The 15,787-nt window shown below is 36.7% G+C and overlaps 1 protein-coding gene across 3 annotated transcripts in view; it reads left to right on the forward strand.

The window, feature by feature from the left end:
* Window positions 1–15,787, forward strand: part of LOC113235567 — a 52,524-nt gene that overhangs the window by 8,380 nt on the left and 28,357 nt on the right. For all 3 annotated transcript variants that reach the window (XM_026471302.1, XM_026471299.1, XM_026471301.1), the window contains exons 2-3: window positions 4,994–5,062; window positions 10,087–10,948. In XM_026471302.1, coding sequence (XP_026327087.1) covers window positions 10,814–10,948 — 135 coding nt within the window. In that variant the 5' untranslated portion in view covers window positions 4,994–5,062; window positions 10,087–10,813. The remainder of the gene's footprint in view (window positions 1–4,993; window positions 5,063–10,086; window positions 10,949–15,787) is intronic.

Raw genomic sequence — 15,787 nt, forward strand, 5'->3', positions numbered from 1 at the left:
CACTAGCTACGGTCCTGACACACATCTTTCACCTCATCAACACGCATCAGTGCTTTCATACACGCTCGTCGGTTATGGATACTCTTGACCTGGCCCTTCTTTAGGATGGTCTCAATTTGGTCATGGTAAGTTTGCCTTACCAACTTGCCCGCTCACACTCGCCTTATAAATCTGTTTCGTCAATCGTCTTTCATGAATTCTTTTGTTACTACATCTTCTTCCACGCCGCAATGCTCTTTTATCACACTGTTCCATAATTTATCCATCAGAGTCACTCCAGCCACACTCCTCAAAGGTCTCGTTCTACCGCATTAATTCTATTTTCGTGCTTCTTCTGCCAAACCCAACATTCACTACCATACATAAGTGTAGGAACCAGAACCCCTATGCACAGACAGTCGTGCCTTTTTAGATACTTTCTGGCTGCCTATGAAGGCAAGCAAGGCACCAGTCACCTGATTCCTCTTCTGCCAAACCCAACATTCACTACCATACATAAGTGTAGGAACCAGAACCCCCCATGCACAGCCAGTCGAGCCTTTTTATATACTTTCTGGCTGCCTATGAAGGCATGCAAGGCTCCATTCACCTGATTCCCTTTCACTCTACATTCAATGCTATTGTATTCTACTTGCTAACAGCCTGAAAACTGTATTTGTAAGTTCGGAAACTTTACAATGATATTTGAAATTAATCTTTCGCCTACAGATATAGCGACGCACACGCAGGTTTAAATACCTACGTAGGTACTTTGTTAACTTTTACTTTTAACAAACTAGTTTTCTCTCGGTGTAGGAGTAAAGTATCACAATACCATCAAACTTAAAGATATCCTATTAGGTCAGTTGCTCTATATTATTATGGTAGACATTTAAAGCCAAGTCTCTCCACGAAGTTCCTGCGATCGTGATGATGTTTGTTATTAGTAAGATTTACATTTGTGTAGAAGCATATTTGCATTACAAGAACGCGTAATCTGCGTCTTGGTTGTCTATAGAAGCATTGTGACACTTATGGCAATATAATACGTGACTTCCAGTTTGGCTTCTAACACTGTTGTTTCTTGCTAGCGATAGGCGATTGTAAATGAATTCGATATTCGACTCTTTAGTAATTACTAATCCTGTCACTCGAATGACAAATTAATAATCTACTAAGTTTCGTATTCGAATAGTCTGATTAATTTGAAAGATTATTCATTAGCATTACTAATTAATATTATTAATCCATAGATTCCATAGAGCATTTCTGTTCGTGATCACCTAGCTAGCTCTCTCTGGCATATGATAAATACCGTAATTGTGATGGGAGTAGGGATATTTTGATATGGACATGGTGAATGATCTGGTGGAGTTCCGATATAATAATTATTCGACTCGAGTCGAATGATTGTGCTTGGATTCGACTTAGGCGAATGATTTGCCAATTCGAATGATTAGTATAGTAACATTCAAGTCGCGCATCGCTATTTCTTGATAATTGCAACATTGTGGAAATTCTACACAGTTGTAAAGTCTATTTGAGATGTTTTCAACATTGTTTTTCAATTACGCATTTGACCTTCGTCTCACCTGATGGAAAGTGACGATGAGGTCCGCGGTGGACCATGCACAACTATTATTATTATTGTTATAATATCACGTGAAGGGACGAACAAGACGTGCGCCTGATGGTAAGCCACACTTACACAGTCTGTCTCTAACAGTTGCAGAACCACTCAGACCTTTAAATCGCAAAGATCTAAGGGGCACTGCCACTGCGCCCGTGACCCTGAGACATACGTTGACAAAAGCACCCTTACGCTTCAAAACCGGAACACAGTAATGTGGACTTTACTGCTTGGCGGCAGAAATAGGTAAGGTGGCAGTACTTCCCTGGACGAACTCTTTCACATGAAGCTCCACTGCTCTTCACTTACCTTAATTGAAACATATTGAGTACAGAAACATACAATCTGACCCTATCCCTATCAGCGTAGTACAGTTCTTTACCGTGTGCTTTCTCAGGGCTGGTGCTAACCCGTGCAGCGCAGCGCTCGGGTGCACTTTATTAAGTGCCTACTTAGGCGCCTACCTACCTATACCTAGGCGCCGTCTAGTAGGCACGTGATCAAAATGTAAAACTTAGTTAATTTCTCTCTCTCAGTGACCAGAAATTTGGTTGCAAATGGTTGTATTATAAATGATGTACACCCTGCACCTTTACCTATGTAAAGCCGGCACTATGCTTTCTCCTGGTTTTAATCTGATTCATAAACTACATCGTCCTCGTTATCCTTTTATTTTAGCTTATGTGTATAATGCGTCTAATCGTTATCAGTCTAAATATTAGCTTACATCGATAAGAAGTAGGCGTCACTCAAGGCTCGCTTTAAACGCTTCACATATCTTTGGCGTCCATCAAGGCACGCTATTTAGTCCTTGTTTTTTGTCCCTGATGCTTTGAAATTGAACAGCAAACATTTTCTGAAAACAATTGACAATTCCTTAAAATCCAGTATTAGCTTGATAAACACCGCCGACTCGCTAGACCAGGGTTTTTTAAATTTTTAGTCATGGACCCCTCTCAAAAGTTCAAAGAGCCCACGGGCCCTATTTACTCACTACATATTTTATACCAATTTTTATATTGATGCATTATGTTAGGTAGATTCGCCATCGACTCCTGACGTTCATTATTCGGATCCCTGAAGGTTCCGTGGACCACAGGTTAAGAAACCCTGTGCGTGACGATCGATACGGAGAATGCACGTCTGGCGTCCGGCACACCGGGCCTCCATTATTCGCCTCACCAGTACAGGTGTTTACATTTATTATAGGTATATTATATCTTGTACATTTGTCATATTCCTCGTAAGAAAAATGAATCAACTACGTAAGTAATACAGACAGGAAATCTTTGAAAACAGCGGATAAAATGTGGGCGTTGCCGTGACATCATACTGTTTACTCGCGATCTTCGGTCTCCGTCGCACACTTATGTAATTTACATACATAAGTACATTGACAGAGTCTTAATTGAAATTCTTGTCTTTATGATTTTTGTCTTTCCACGTTTTAAGTTAAGTCATAAATTTTTCTTGTCAAGACAGGCAAGTGTTGGTTTGTCAAGGTATTCTAGGTAGTTTGAGGCACAGTGCTTTGTTCCTATAACGCATAGATGGAATCTGTTTTAAACACACATAACCAATGGTCTAAATTGGGCGTTCCAAATAAGTATGTTAAATGTCTACATATACAGGGTGATTTGTAAAATACTAACAACCACCTAGGACTGTATTACTAACATCATAAACAACAGCTTTTGTTCCATGACTTTTAACAATTCATCAGATTTTATTCGACAAAAATAAAAATATAATATATAAATGGTGATAACTCTCTGCGGTAGCAAAAGAAAATACGCGGGAGGCATTGCTAAACAACTTACTTCCAAAGACCTAAAATGTGTCAGATAGTACAGCAAAAACTGAAAAGTTTCTTTTTGGTAAATTTATTATGTTTTTTGGTAAGTCATGGAACGTTGCTGTTTATGACGTTAGTAATGTAGTTAGTATTTTACAAACAAATCAATCCTTGTATATACGTATACAAAGATTGACATAACGACCCAATGAACACTCTACCAACTTTATTTTTTGGTCATTTTCTGTTATTTATGTAAACAGCCATATTTATCTACTTCCTAATATTATGCCTACGAATTTTATGAAAAAATTTAAGAAACAAAAAATAAAATTCGAAAAAAAAAGAAAAACAAAGTAAAAACAGAACAGTCAAAAATTAAGTTGCCGTAGTGTTCATTGGAGGTATCGTTATAGTGGTTAAAACACTAAATAATAATTAATTACTATTCTCGAATTTATTTTCGGAAATAAACCTGCTCACCTAGGTAGTGGATTTTAAAGTAATTCTAGTGGTGCCATGCAAAAAAATGCAGTACATTTTTATAATAACCTTTATGATACTTTTTAGATACGTTAAGCCATACTGACTGCCACTTTTAAAATTGCTAATTTCAACGCTGCGTAAAAGACTTTCAACATGAAAACATTTCGCGTAAACCTAATAGCATATTCATTATTATTTTCGTGACTACAAGTGTGTGAATTTTCGTAAAATGTAACTTATTACAGTGTACTTTCAATGCTCTTTTCTATGGTGGATTCGAATAAACAGATGAGTGTGATACATAAAGTATTTACTTACAACCCCGGTATATTTATACCATTGAAAAGTGAATAGAAAGTAAACTAGGTGTAATAACTTAGACAACTCGCAATCTTTGGTTTCATAAAGTCACATCTGCAAAATGACAGCTTTTCAAGAGAGAGGATTAAGATTCTACGAAGGAAATTAGTTGATAACTTTGAACTTATATGTTATGTTTAAATAGGAGCATTATAAAATGTCACATATACGTACGTAATTTGCCACTTACAGGTTTAAATCGCATAGATCTGAGGAACATTGCGCCCGTCACCATGAGACATAAGTTGACAAGTCCCATGTGCATGTAATTTTACCAGCAGTTTAAAAACCTATAACTACCTCAGTTTGAATGCAATTTTTCCCGTACTAATACGGTACAAGGTTTTACAAACGACATTAAAGCTATTTGAAAAATGTATATATGGTATAGTATAGGTACGTGTTCTATTTAGTTTAGAAGATATAAAAAAGAAACATTAGTACCTGTATGTAGAGGACCTATTGAATACAGCGGTTTATTTGTAAAATATCGAGGTACCTAAGTTTTTTTTCTATCGTAAAAATTTTTAGAAATCGTGTATTCACACCGTGTTACATATAATCAACCAAAGCCATTTGAGGTAGTATAGACACTTAAGTACAGTTGACGGCAGACATATTTTTATATAAATTTCATTAGATAAAAGCACTTTTAACGTATTATCACATGCGGCTTTGTTATACCAAGAGTACGACCTCATTTTGTCTGTAAATGGTTTTAATGTTGTATTACATTGTTCTAGTGAATAAAAAATACGACGTGAACGAGCCACAAGCGCAGAGCACGAACGCGGCAGCGCGAACGGCGAGCGGTGAGTCATTCATTACATTGCTCAATTATACGATGATGATGCTTCTATTTTCTATGATTAACACGACCTATTTAAATAAGTGGATTTTCATCTGAAACTATAAAGGGAAGTAAAAGAAAGAAAAAAATTAAGAAACTTTTTAAACGCACACGTGCCTTAGGAAATTCACCTATACTGATTTTGAACTAGCTCGGTATACAAATGAGATAATAGCCAAAATCATTTTATGTATATAGTAATCATATATGACCAATATACTGTTTTTTATACATGAAAACGGCATCCAAATATATAATAATAACAACGTGTACTTTAGTATCATCTAAAGTAATATTGTAAAAAAAATAATGTGGGTTACACCATTTTTGCGCTGATAGCCTCAAATATTACAATATTTATATACCATGCTAAGCCGTGGTTTGACCTACAGATGGTTCGAATCTGGGTTCGCACTTCTCGCTCATTCTCGGACCTGGAGTTCACTACTTAATTTCCGTGGCAATTTTTATTATTGAAATATTCAAGTATATTATCAATTTATCATGTAATTATTAAATAATATTTCATGATACAATACTCAAATATTAATTAATATTACACGAAAAAAAATCGAATCCTGCGTCTCTGGCGATCATAAAAAAAAAGATTTCGATATATTTGTATAGCACATTCCATCACGGTCGCTACCGAGTGCAAATTGTTGCGTAATGGTAAAGGGTGTAGTAAAGCCTAGAATTCCGTCTAAGAATGAGTTATGCTGTATAAATAGCACGTACATGTGTGACAGGTGTTAGCAGTTTTGGGCCATTCCAAAGTGACGGGTGGGACATTTTGACTCCTTTTTTCTTTAACTTTAATTAATTTCTCCCTTACCATTGGTTAGTTAGACTTAAAATAAAATATCATGAAGCAAGATATGCAATTCAACTGCGACTATTTATTTACATAAATTTATGACATTATTTATACTCAAAAGTTTTCATTTTCTAAGTGTGACGGGTGGGACACTCACGACACCCGCCTGTTTGAGTTGATGGCTTCAATGCCAAGATCTAGACAAAGTATTAATATTTTGTTCAGCAAGTTTTTTATATGAGATAACTTGAACGTTAAAGTTCTATTTTATATATACACTTAATTAATAACTTTGATAAATTTTAAGGAAATTAATATGTTAAGTTGTGACAGGTGGGACATGATTTTGTGACGGGTGGGACGAGTTGCAATAGAATACACAGAATTAATAAAATTACACTGTTTAATATGAGATCCATTGTTAGTAAGTAAATATTTTATAATTTTTGTCTTATTAAGACATTTTAACATAAACAAGAAAAACAGAATTAAAGAACTGATACAGTAATCCTATTATTTTTCTTGAAACTCTATCTATGACGAACGTGAAATCAAAGTCACGCATGTAAAATGCGTTAATAAATTTTAAAAATCCTGCCGCATCCTTGAAGATTATGTATCATATCAAAATATATCTAATTTTAGAAGTTTCGCTCGAATATATAGTTAAAACTACAGTGGAGAGAGACTTTTCATGGATTTCCTGATACTAAAAATAATCAGGAAAAGTGTTGTCACTTTTTAATTGTCGTTTTTTGTGTTAAAATGTCTTAATTTGATGGAATGACCCTTTTATAATTTTAATCATACAATGTATTTGTGATAATCATAATAATATAGAAAATAGATAATGAGTACAGTTGTTGATTTGAACAAGTCATGAGCATAAGGACTTGAGTAGCTATGTGATGTTGAATTTTACCGTTTAGGAACTTAATTACACAGCCTGATTATTATTGTGCATTAATTGTACATCACGTTAATTATATATTATCCTTATTACTATAAGTAAATCTAACTGTGGTTTTAATGTACAAATGTTTAGTCTTATATATGTAGTCAGTACCAGAATCTGTCCAGTAGTTTTTGAGGTTATCGCGATCAGACTGACAGACATACGTAGTGATGTAGTGATTATACACTACATTATAGACATGTAACATATTTAAAAAAATAAGTAGCCCAAAACCATCTTCGTTGAGAACACCCAGCTAGATGTAGTTGACGAGTACATTTATCTTGGACACTGTATATCTATTAGCCGAGCTTCCCAAGACCCGGAGATCGCCAGAAAGGTTCAGTTGGGATGGGCCGACTTTGGAAAACTGGAGGACGTCTTTAAGTCTAAAATCCCTAAAGCCTGAAAACTAAAGTTTATAACCAATGTGTCCTGTCCATACTTACTTACGGTGCCGAAACAAGGTCGCTCACAAAAAAAAAGAGTATATAGCGATAGCCGACCGTCTCCAGTTACTTGGAATGGACCTGTCGTCCATTATGAACTTCGGCAGATACATTGAATCCATGGCCAAAAATGCAGCAAGGAAGCTTGGCATCCTTTCCAGGGTGAAGCGTTACTTTACACCGGGACTTGTTGGTGTGGACGAGTTGCTCCAGCTGTACCAAGCACATGTCCGGACGTGCATGGAGTTGCTGCCACCTTTGGGATGGCTAGCTACATACCAACTGTCCTCCTTGGTTTCAATCAACAACCGTGCCAAAACGCTTATAGGTGACTCAGAATTGGTGAAGGCGAAGCTGCAGAGCCTTGAACACCGCCGTAAAGTTGCTTGCTTTTCGGTATTTTATAGGATATATCACGGAGAGTGTGCAATCGAATTGCACGATATTATTCCGCCTTCCCTTTTCCATCATCGCGGGACCAGACGTAGGCTTGGGTACCACCCCTATGTTATGGATATTCCAAAGATTCGCACGAAGCGCTACGCTTCCACATTTATATAGTGCGCGGCTATGGAGTGGAATTCCCTGCCTGCAGACTTGTTCTCCGAAACGTTATAATTTGGACCTTTTGATAGCGTGCTAAGGCATTATTTAGATGTGCATGCTTGATTGTCGACCTCATTTCCATCAGGTGAGAAGGAAGTCAAATGTGCACCTAAATTTCATTAAAAAAAGAGTAGCACAAAGGGAAATGGAGCGCACCATGCTCGGCATTTCCATCCTCAACCGTATTCCCAACGTGGAGATACAACAGCGAACAAAGGTCGTAGACGTCGGTATGCGGATCGGGAGCCTAAAATGGAGATGGGCAGGTCACGTTGCTAGGCGGGACGACAACCGATGGACCAACGCGGTCAAAGAGTGGTACCCGGTAGAAGCGAGACGTCCTTGAGGCAGAACACCTGCTAGATGGTCGGACGATATCGTCGGGGTGGCCGGAAGATTGTGGATGAGATTCGCACAGGACCGATTGAGCTGGCGTGCAAAAGAGGAGGCTTATACCCAGCAGTGTGTGTTAACGGGCTGAAATAATGTAACATATCAATATTTTATACGTAAAATGTACAAAAGTGATTTAAGTAGATTATAGTTATACGATGCGATGCAGTGCGGCCCGCCATAAAGTGCGTGAGCCTTTAGAATATTTAAGTACTTTGAATTATTTCTTGTTATCAACAGTGAATTTTTTGTCGCGATTGGCCGCCCCTAAAACCTGGCCGCCCTAGGCCCGGGCCTATTGGGCCTTAGGGCAACAACCGCCACTGCCTACTGTACCTACTGACTAGTTAGTCAGTACCTAACTTTCTCATAAGTGTACTTTACCTAATTTAGGGCTTTTTTTGAACAATAAATTATTATTATTATTGTATAGAGTCGACATGTGGTACAGCGTCTGTAGCATTCGCTGTAACAATATCGTGCTTCTAATTCTCTATCGTCATTATAACAGAAGGTGGGTGTGCAATAACGAGCAACACATACCGGTGTAATTGGTTATATCCTACGCCGCGATGTTTTGTAAATCGCGAACCGGTTTCATGAGCCGTCTATTCGAAACAATTGTGAGAAACTTGAAAATAAAAGTATTGCTCGTCTGTGCACTGCGTTTTTAGACTTTTCAGAACTCAATTAATCGATTTGAAAAATTAAATGGCTTCATTCATAGCCAACATGGCGCTCATGTACGCTAATATAGTAGTTCGTTAACGTTTAGTCAACGCTATACCATCATTTTACGTGAAAAAAGTGAGTTTTTTGCCAGCTAAATGGCATATTACTTAGCGAACTTGTTGGATGTGCTACCCAATATTAACGCATATGTTTTACGTCCGTAAATTGACTAAAATGGCGGAAAACATTGGTAACATGGAAAGGTACGCGTTTACTATATGAGCCACACATCCATAGTAAAATAACTTAAGACGAGTATGGTAACTCCACACAAAAATAGCGACTTGGCTTGTATGTTCCCGCCGCGTGAATTGTAGGTACGGATGCACACATTCGTACATATTATGCGAAAGTGTGCATCGACACACGGCGCGCGGCGAGTGTGAACCATAGATATAGAAAAAAAGGTGTGAACACATGCATGCCAAGTTGACTCATTTGTTTAAATAGCAATAGAGTGAAAGAGTTCGTCCAGGGTAGTACTGCCACCTTACCTATATATGCCTAATGTCAGCATTACTGTGTTCCGGTTTTGAAGCGTAAGGCTGCTGGTGAAATTACAGGCACATAAGACTTGTCAGCTTATGTCTCAGGGTGACGGGCGCAGTGGTAGTGCCCCTCAGATCTTTGCAATTTAAAGTGGCACTGTACCTGTTATGGACAGACGTGTAGCTTGCCATCAGGCGCACGACTTGTTCGTCCCGTCACTTTATGTTATAAAAAAAATTGTATGGAGTTAGAGCGTATGCGCAGTGCGTCCCGTTCGTATCAGTTCCGAATCTGAGAAATGGCGGTCCGAAATGTCACAGGGATCATTTTATCTCTAGGTATACAAGCGACATTCGTATTTTCTAGATTTGTATACTCTCAGATTCGGAAAGAATTGGATGTCATGTGCTAACGCGTTTACCATACTTGTGTTATTTATTTTATGACACAACGTTCCAAAAGAAGAACAGTAGAGCTCGTACCTACTAAACCGGAAACATGTCGCTTATTTACGATTTTTTTAAAGTAAGATAATTTTGTTACAGATTGATTACGACGAAACGACTCGAGCTTGGAGCCGAAATCTTCTCGGCCCCTCGAAAATATTAAGAATCGCTCCGCGGCTGTCAGGCACTACATTATCCTGCACTGCTCTTGCATCGTATTAAAAACGAAAAAAATCTCGAAAAATATTAAAACCCTCTGTCAGTGGCCACGGCAGAGGGCGACATAATAATTGTACATTTTATATATGCATATATAAATTGGAGAAAAGTGATCTCTAACGTGACGTCACAATCAAAATATTGTGATTAACTTACCTTTAAATATTATTAAAAAGCTTTGTTGTTTACTCGCATTTTTAAATATTGCCCGTTCGTAGTTAGAAATAGTTTTTTTTGTATCAAAAAGAGGTGTAAATATTTGTTAATAACAAAAATAAGGTGTGACATTTCAAGTAACTATAATACTAGTCATTGATCTAGTGTATTTATTTTGATAAATGTATTCTTTTCGTGGTTAGGAGATAGTTCTATAACTAAAACAATTTATAAAGGTTCTTTTAATAAAGCCGTAACTATTTTAATTGAATAAAAAAAGAAGCTGAATTGCTAAAGCGCATTAATTTACCAAAGAGAGACTTTATTTACACACGCGAACACATAAATTCCGTCCAAATTACGTAGGATCGTGAACCGTCGAGCAAAAAACGACGCGAAAGCGGTGTTGCTTAGTAAATCTAGACTAGACTTGGACAAAAACCGGTAAAAGATGCAAGCGCAAATGGGCATGGGAAACGAGCTGCAACGGAGCTACAGGATGCAGGACTTCGCAGCGCCTGGCGTCATCATGAGGGAGCGAAGTTTCATCAGGCCGCAGTCGCATCATCATATGCATCATAACCAGGTAATGCAAATTTATCAATTTGGTTTATGCTCTAATCATAATGTCAAATGCATATCTATCTCTTTTCTTAAAGGCGGCCCTTGTCCAGCAGCGGGACATTATAATGGGTTCACGATGTTAATGACGATCTAATGTGTATACAGGGTTATTTCGTTATTGATAAAACATTAACAACCTCCCAGGTTTAATTGTTGTTCCATGACTTTATAAAAAAAAACATAATAAATTTACCAAAATTAAGTTTTTGTTGTTCTATATGATATTTTTTTAGATCTATATCTGGTAGTAGGGCAGTAAGTTTAAACATGCAAGCATCCTCTCCGATGACCTCCACCCTCGCTCCTGCGTTTTGCTCAGCGTTATCACAGTTTATACCGATCTATTTAAATATTTTTATTTTTGTCTGAAAGTATAATGTAATGAATTATTAAAATGCATAGAACAAAAATTGTTGTATATGATGTTACAAATATAGTCCTGCTATGTTTTTATAGTATTTTTTTATAAATAACCCTGTATATGTTTAAAAAGAATAACTAAATAATAAAAGTGTAAGTAAGAGAGTGTAAAGTATACTATGATGTATCTTGAAAAAAAAATATGATCGAAATAAACTAGATGTTGTTACTAACTGCCTCCGTGGCCAAACGTTTACCTTGCCAGACTGTCATACAGAGGTCCCAGGTTCGATTCCCGGGCCGGGAGAAATATTTGTACGGCCTACATTTACTTCTCTCGTGAGTTTGGGTGTAATTTGTGGTTGTCTATGTGTGTGTCCATGGCACCCGCGACACAGGGTTTCCCTAGTGCGGGGCTATGTTGAGTGTGTACGTTATTATTATTATTATTTAAGGTGTTAATGTAACTTGTTTTCATCTGCGCCTATCAAGCACAATTTTAAACAATTAAAAATATCGAAATTTAATAATGTTGTGATTGATCCACTCATTTGATTAAAATCCATTTTTGCACAATTTTCCACTCTAAATTTTTATTTTCTTTTTTAAATATATAAAATTGGCTTAAAACGACTACACCAATATTAAAGAAAAACTAAAATCTAAAATCTGACAGCATGGCTCAGTCGCCACAACTTGTCCCGAGACGAACAATTTTACTACTTATTACCAAATATAAAAGAAGTTTCAAAATGGCCACCGCAAAGACATAACCATTTTTCTCGCGAAAAAATGTCAGACAATTAAATTGTTGAAGAAAAATTTAAAATCTAAAGTCTGGCAGTACGGCCAATTAGACGCATTAATCTGACGCGAAGGACGAAAAGTTTTAATACCGAAATGTAAAACTTGGTTTTGTAAAAGTTCCTTATTCAAATGTTTATAAATTCCTATGGTTTTCCATCCTCTACGGGTATAGATGTATTTTCGAAAATAAGCTGTCTGACCGGTAGGCAAAACCTTCAATAAACAAACCTACATATCGCAAAAACATTAACAGTCAATATATAAATAAATATAAAGAAACGAAAAAGTAGTTATCAACTATTTTAACAATTAATAATATTGACATTAATTATTCATTTTCGCGGACTATCGGACTGAGCTACGTTTCGTTAGGCGAAAATATCGCTGATCCAAGTCTAGCTGGATCGAAGGATTTTTTCTTTGAGTTAGTGCGATTTTATTCGGTTTAATTCTTTGTAGTTAAATGTCATTACCGTGAAGTTCGTAGGCGAGCCCACCTACGAATCTGCATTCATTTACACAACAGCCTTCAAATATTATTCCGTTCTTGGTACATAATGAATCTGAATCATAGATACTGTAATTAATATACTACGTATTGTTCGTCTAGGTGTACATCTATGTATATTCAATCTAATCCATTGTCCTCCAAAACTGAGTGACTCTTCGGCGAACGCAAATCTCCAAGTAGTTATTACGACATTCCTACACTAACGTCATAGTAACAAAACAATGTAATTTACGTTATTGAAGAATAGTAATCTTTTTACATTGACTTACAAATAAATGGACGACGGGTCTAATACAAAATCCACGAAAAAAATGTCCCAAATCAACCTATTTAAACGTAGTGACATGTAAAGGAATATGAAAAGGCTAAAACGTTGAATTTAAATTGTAATGTCATCGTAGTACTGTCTAATTTTGCTTGCTTCGCTGTCAGTCGAACAAACGAAGACTAAAGCGTGAATGACGCTCTGTATACGATTTTAACGCCCTATAAGTTCGGACATTTTTTAGCGCGGACCCGACGTCCATATAATTGTAAGTCAATGTCTTTTTATGAAAAATAGTGACAGACATAACATTAAATACGAGGAATGAAAATAAACTTATTATTCTTGACAGCCGTCTTCATAAAGTCACAAAATAAATGAAGGCTATGTATACGCTTTTATAATAACATTCCCGTTGACATTCAAAATGTGCTATTTATGAGGTTTAAAACTACAACTTTATACTTAAGGTTATACAGCTTCTACGTAGGTGGATGACAAAAATCCTTTCTAGTGATTCATTGCAAGTTCATATTTGTATTGCAAAAACGAGCGATTCTTTCTGTGTACCGTCTAGGCTCTCGGGTTTCTCTGAGAGAAAACTTTAAGGATACTGGTATCATGACTGGCATCGCAGTACATTTGCTCAAATATTTTATATGCCCGTAACAATATACATAATTTCAATAAGAAAGAAGATATCCATAATGTTAACCTTAGAGCTAAACCTAAACTCATGGTACCACGATTTCGTTTAACCAAAATATACGATTTTACAATAAGATTCCGGAGCATATATTAAGATTATCATTGCCTAAGTTTAAAAACTACATTAAAAATATTTTGATTGAAAAGTCATATTACAAAATTGAAGACTACGTGTTAGATAAACATGTATGGAAAGACGACATGACTCTAGAATCCACACAAATTTGATTCAAAGTGTATTCCATGGCATTTAAGTTTAATTGAAAAGAGCAATCTCTAGAGTTTCTTGCTCGTTCTTCTCAGGGAAGTCAGCGTAGTGAACGAGCAGTAGCTTAAATGTAACGTTTTCAGTGTAAATTTATTTTACCTATTTAATAAATGATACTTTGACCTTGAATAAAAATCTGCTTGAATAAAAATAAATATCTGGTAGCAAGCGATACGCTTATGCATAACTTTCCATTGAATTTGAATTTAAATCGCAAAGACCTGAGGTGCACTGCCACTGCCTGCGCCCGTCACTCTAAGACTTGAAGTTGACCAGTTCCATGTGGCTGTAGTTCCAACAGTTATTTTTTTGATTTTCTAGTATCCGAGAGTCGTTTGCAATAAAATGAAACGTTTCATTTATATATACGTGACCGGGACATAACCATTTCCATTAATTTCAGAGATATAAGCAATTAAAAATTTTTCTCGCCACCAATACTTAGAAACGCCACCAAAACGCTTATCGGTTGCACCAGAATTGAATATTGCCACCGAAGTTGAAAGACAATTAAGTAAATTTAATTGTTTCTTTAGATTTAATTGTGATAAAAATTTGTTTGCCCCTTTAAAACGACGCACAGTTGGAACTTTTTTCTGCTTTTTCTTTTTAATATTAGGGGTTAAAGTATGAAATTGCCGTTTTATTGCAATAGGTTCTTTGAATTTTCATAGAATCTTCATGGTTTGAGGTTTTCGAATGAAACTTTTTTCAAATGGTTTCTGTGATTTTTTTTTAATTTGAAGCATTTGAATATCGACTTTCAATTGTTTTTGTTATTCAATTTAGACAAGAAAGATGGATACTGCGAAAATTCGAGTGATTTTTGAATACGAGTTCCGACGCGGAACTAACGCGGCAGAAACAGCCCGCATATCAATGCTGCGTTTGGAGAGGGGTCTACTAATGAACGCACCGTGCGATTTTGGTTTAAACGCTTTCGTGATGGAAATTTCGACTTAAAGAACGAGCCACGAGGAAGACCGCCCACACAGGTGAATAACGATGAATTAAGAGAGATAGTGGAAGCCGATCCTAGTCAAACTACCCAGGAATTAGCGGCATGGTTTAACGTTACCTTACCCACAATATTGACTCACTTGCGTCAAATCAATAAAATAAAAATATACGAAAAATGGGTGCCTCATGATTTGACTGATCTGCAGAAAGAAACGCGTGTTGAAACTTGTGTTGCCTTGTTGAACCGGTACAGAAATGAAGGAATATTGGATCGAATTGTAACATGTGATGAAAAGTGGATTCTTTATGATAACCGTGAAAGAAAAATGCAATGGCTGACCCCAGGTCAAATGCCACAACAGTGTCCTAAAGCAAAACTTACCAATAAAAAGGTAATGGTAACTGTTTGGTGGTCTCAGCATGGTGTTATTCACTATAGTTTTCTCCGATCTGGTCAAGCAATAACGGCAGATGTCTATTGTGCCGAACTCCGAACCATGTTGACAAAACTAGCAGTAAAACAGCCCCGACTCATGAATCGATCTTCACCATTATTGCTCCACGACAACGCGAGACCTCACACAGCACGAGAAACCATTTTGACCCTTCAGGAACTGCAGTTAGAAACCATTCGTCATCCTCCGTATTCACCAGACCTTGCTCCAACGGACTACCATTTTTTTCGTGATTTGGACAATTATCTACGTGACAAGAAGTTTTCTTCCCAGGAGGCAGTACAAAATGCTTTCACACAGTTTGTGCAGTCTAGATCGTCGGAGTTCTATCGCAAAGGCATTAATAACCTTCCCATTAGATGGCAGCAATGTATAGATAATAATGGCAACTATTTTGATTAAATAAATTTGTTAAAAATTTAAAAAATAAACAATTTAGATTTTCAGTACAAATCGGCAATTTCATA

This window comes from Hyposmocoma kahamanoa, unplaced genomic scaffold (assembly GCF_003589595.1).
Source record: "Hyposmocoma kahamanoa isolate Upper Pololo Valley unplaced genomic scaffold, ASM358959v1 88, whole genome shotgun sequence".
NCBI classification, from domain to species: domain Eukaryota; kingdom Metazoa; phylum Arthropoda; class Insecta; order Lepidoptera; family Cosmopterigidae; genus Hyposmocoma; species Hyposmocoma kahamanoa.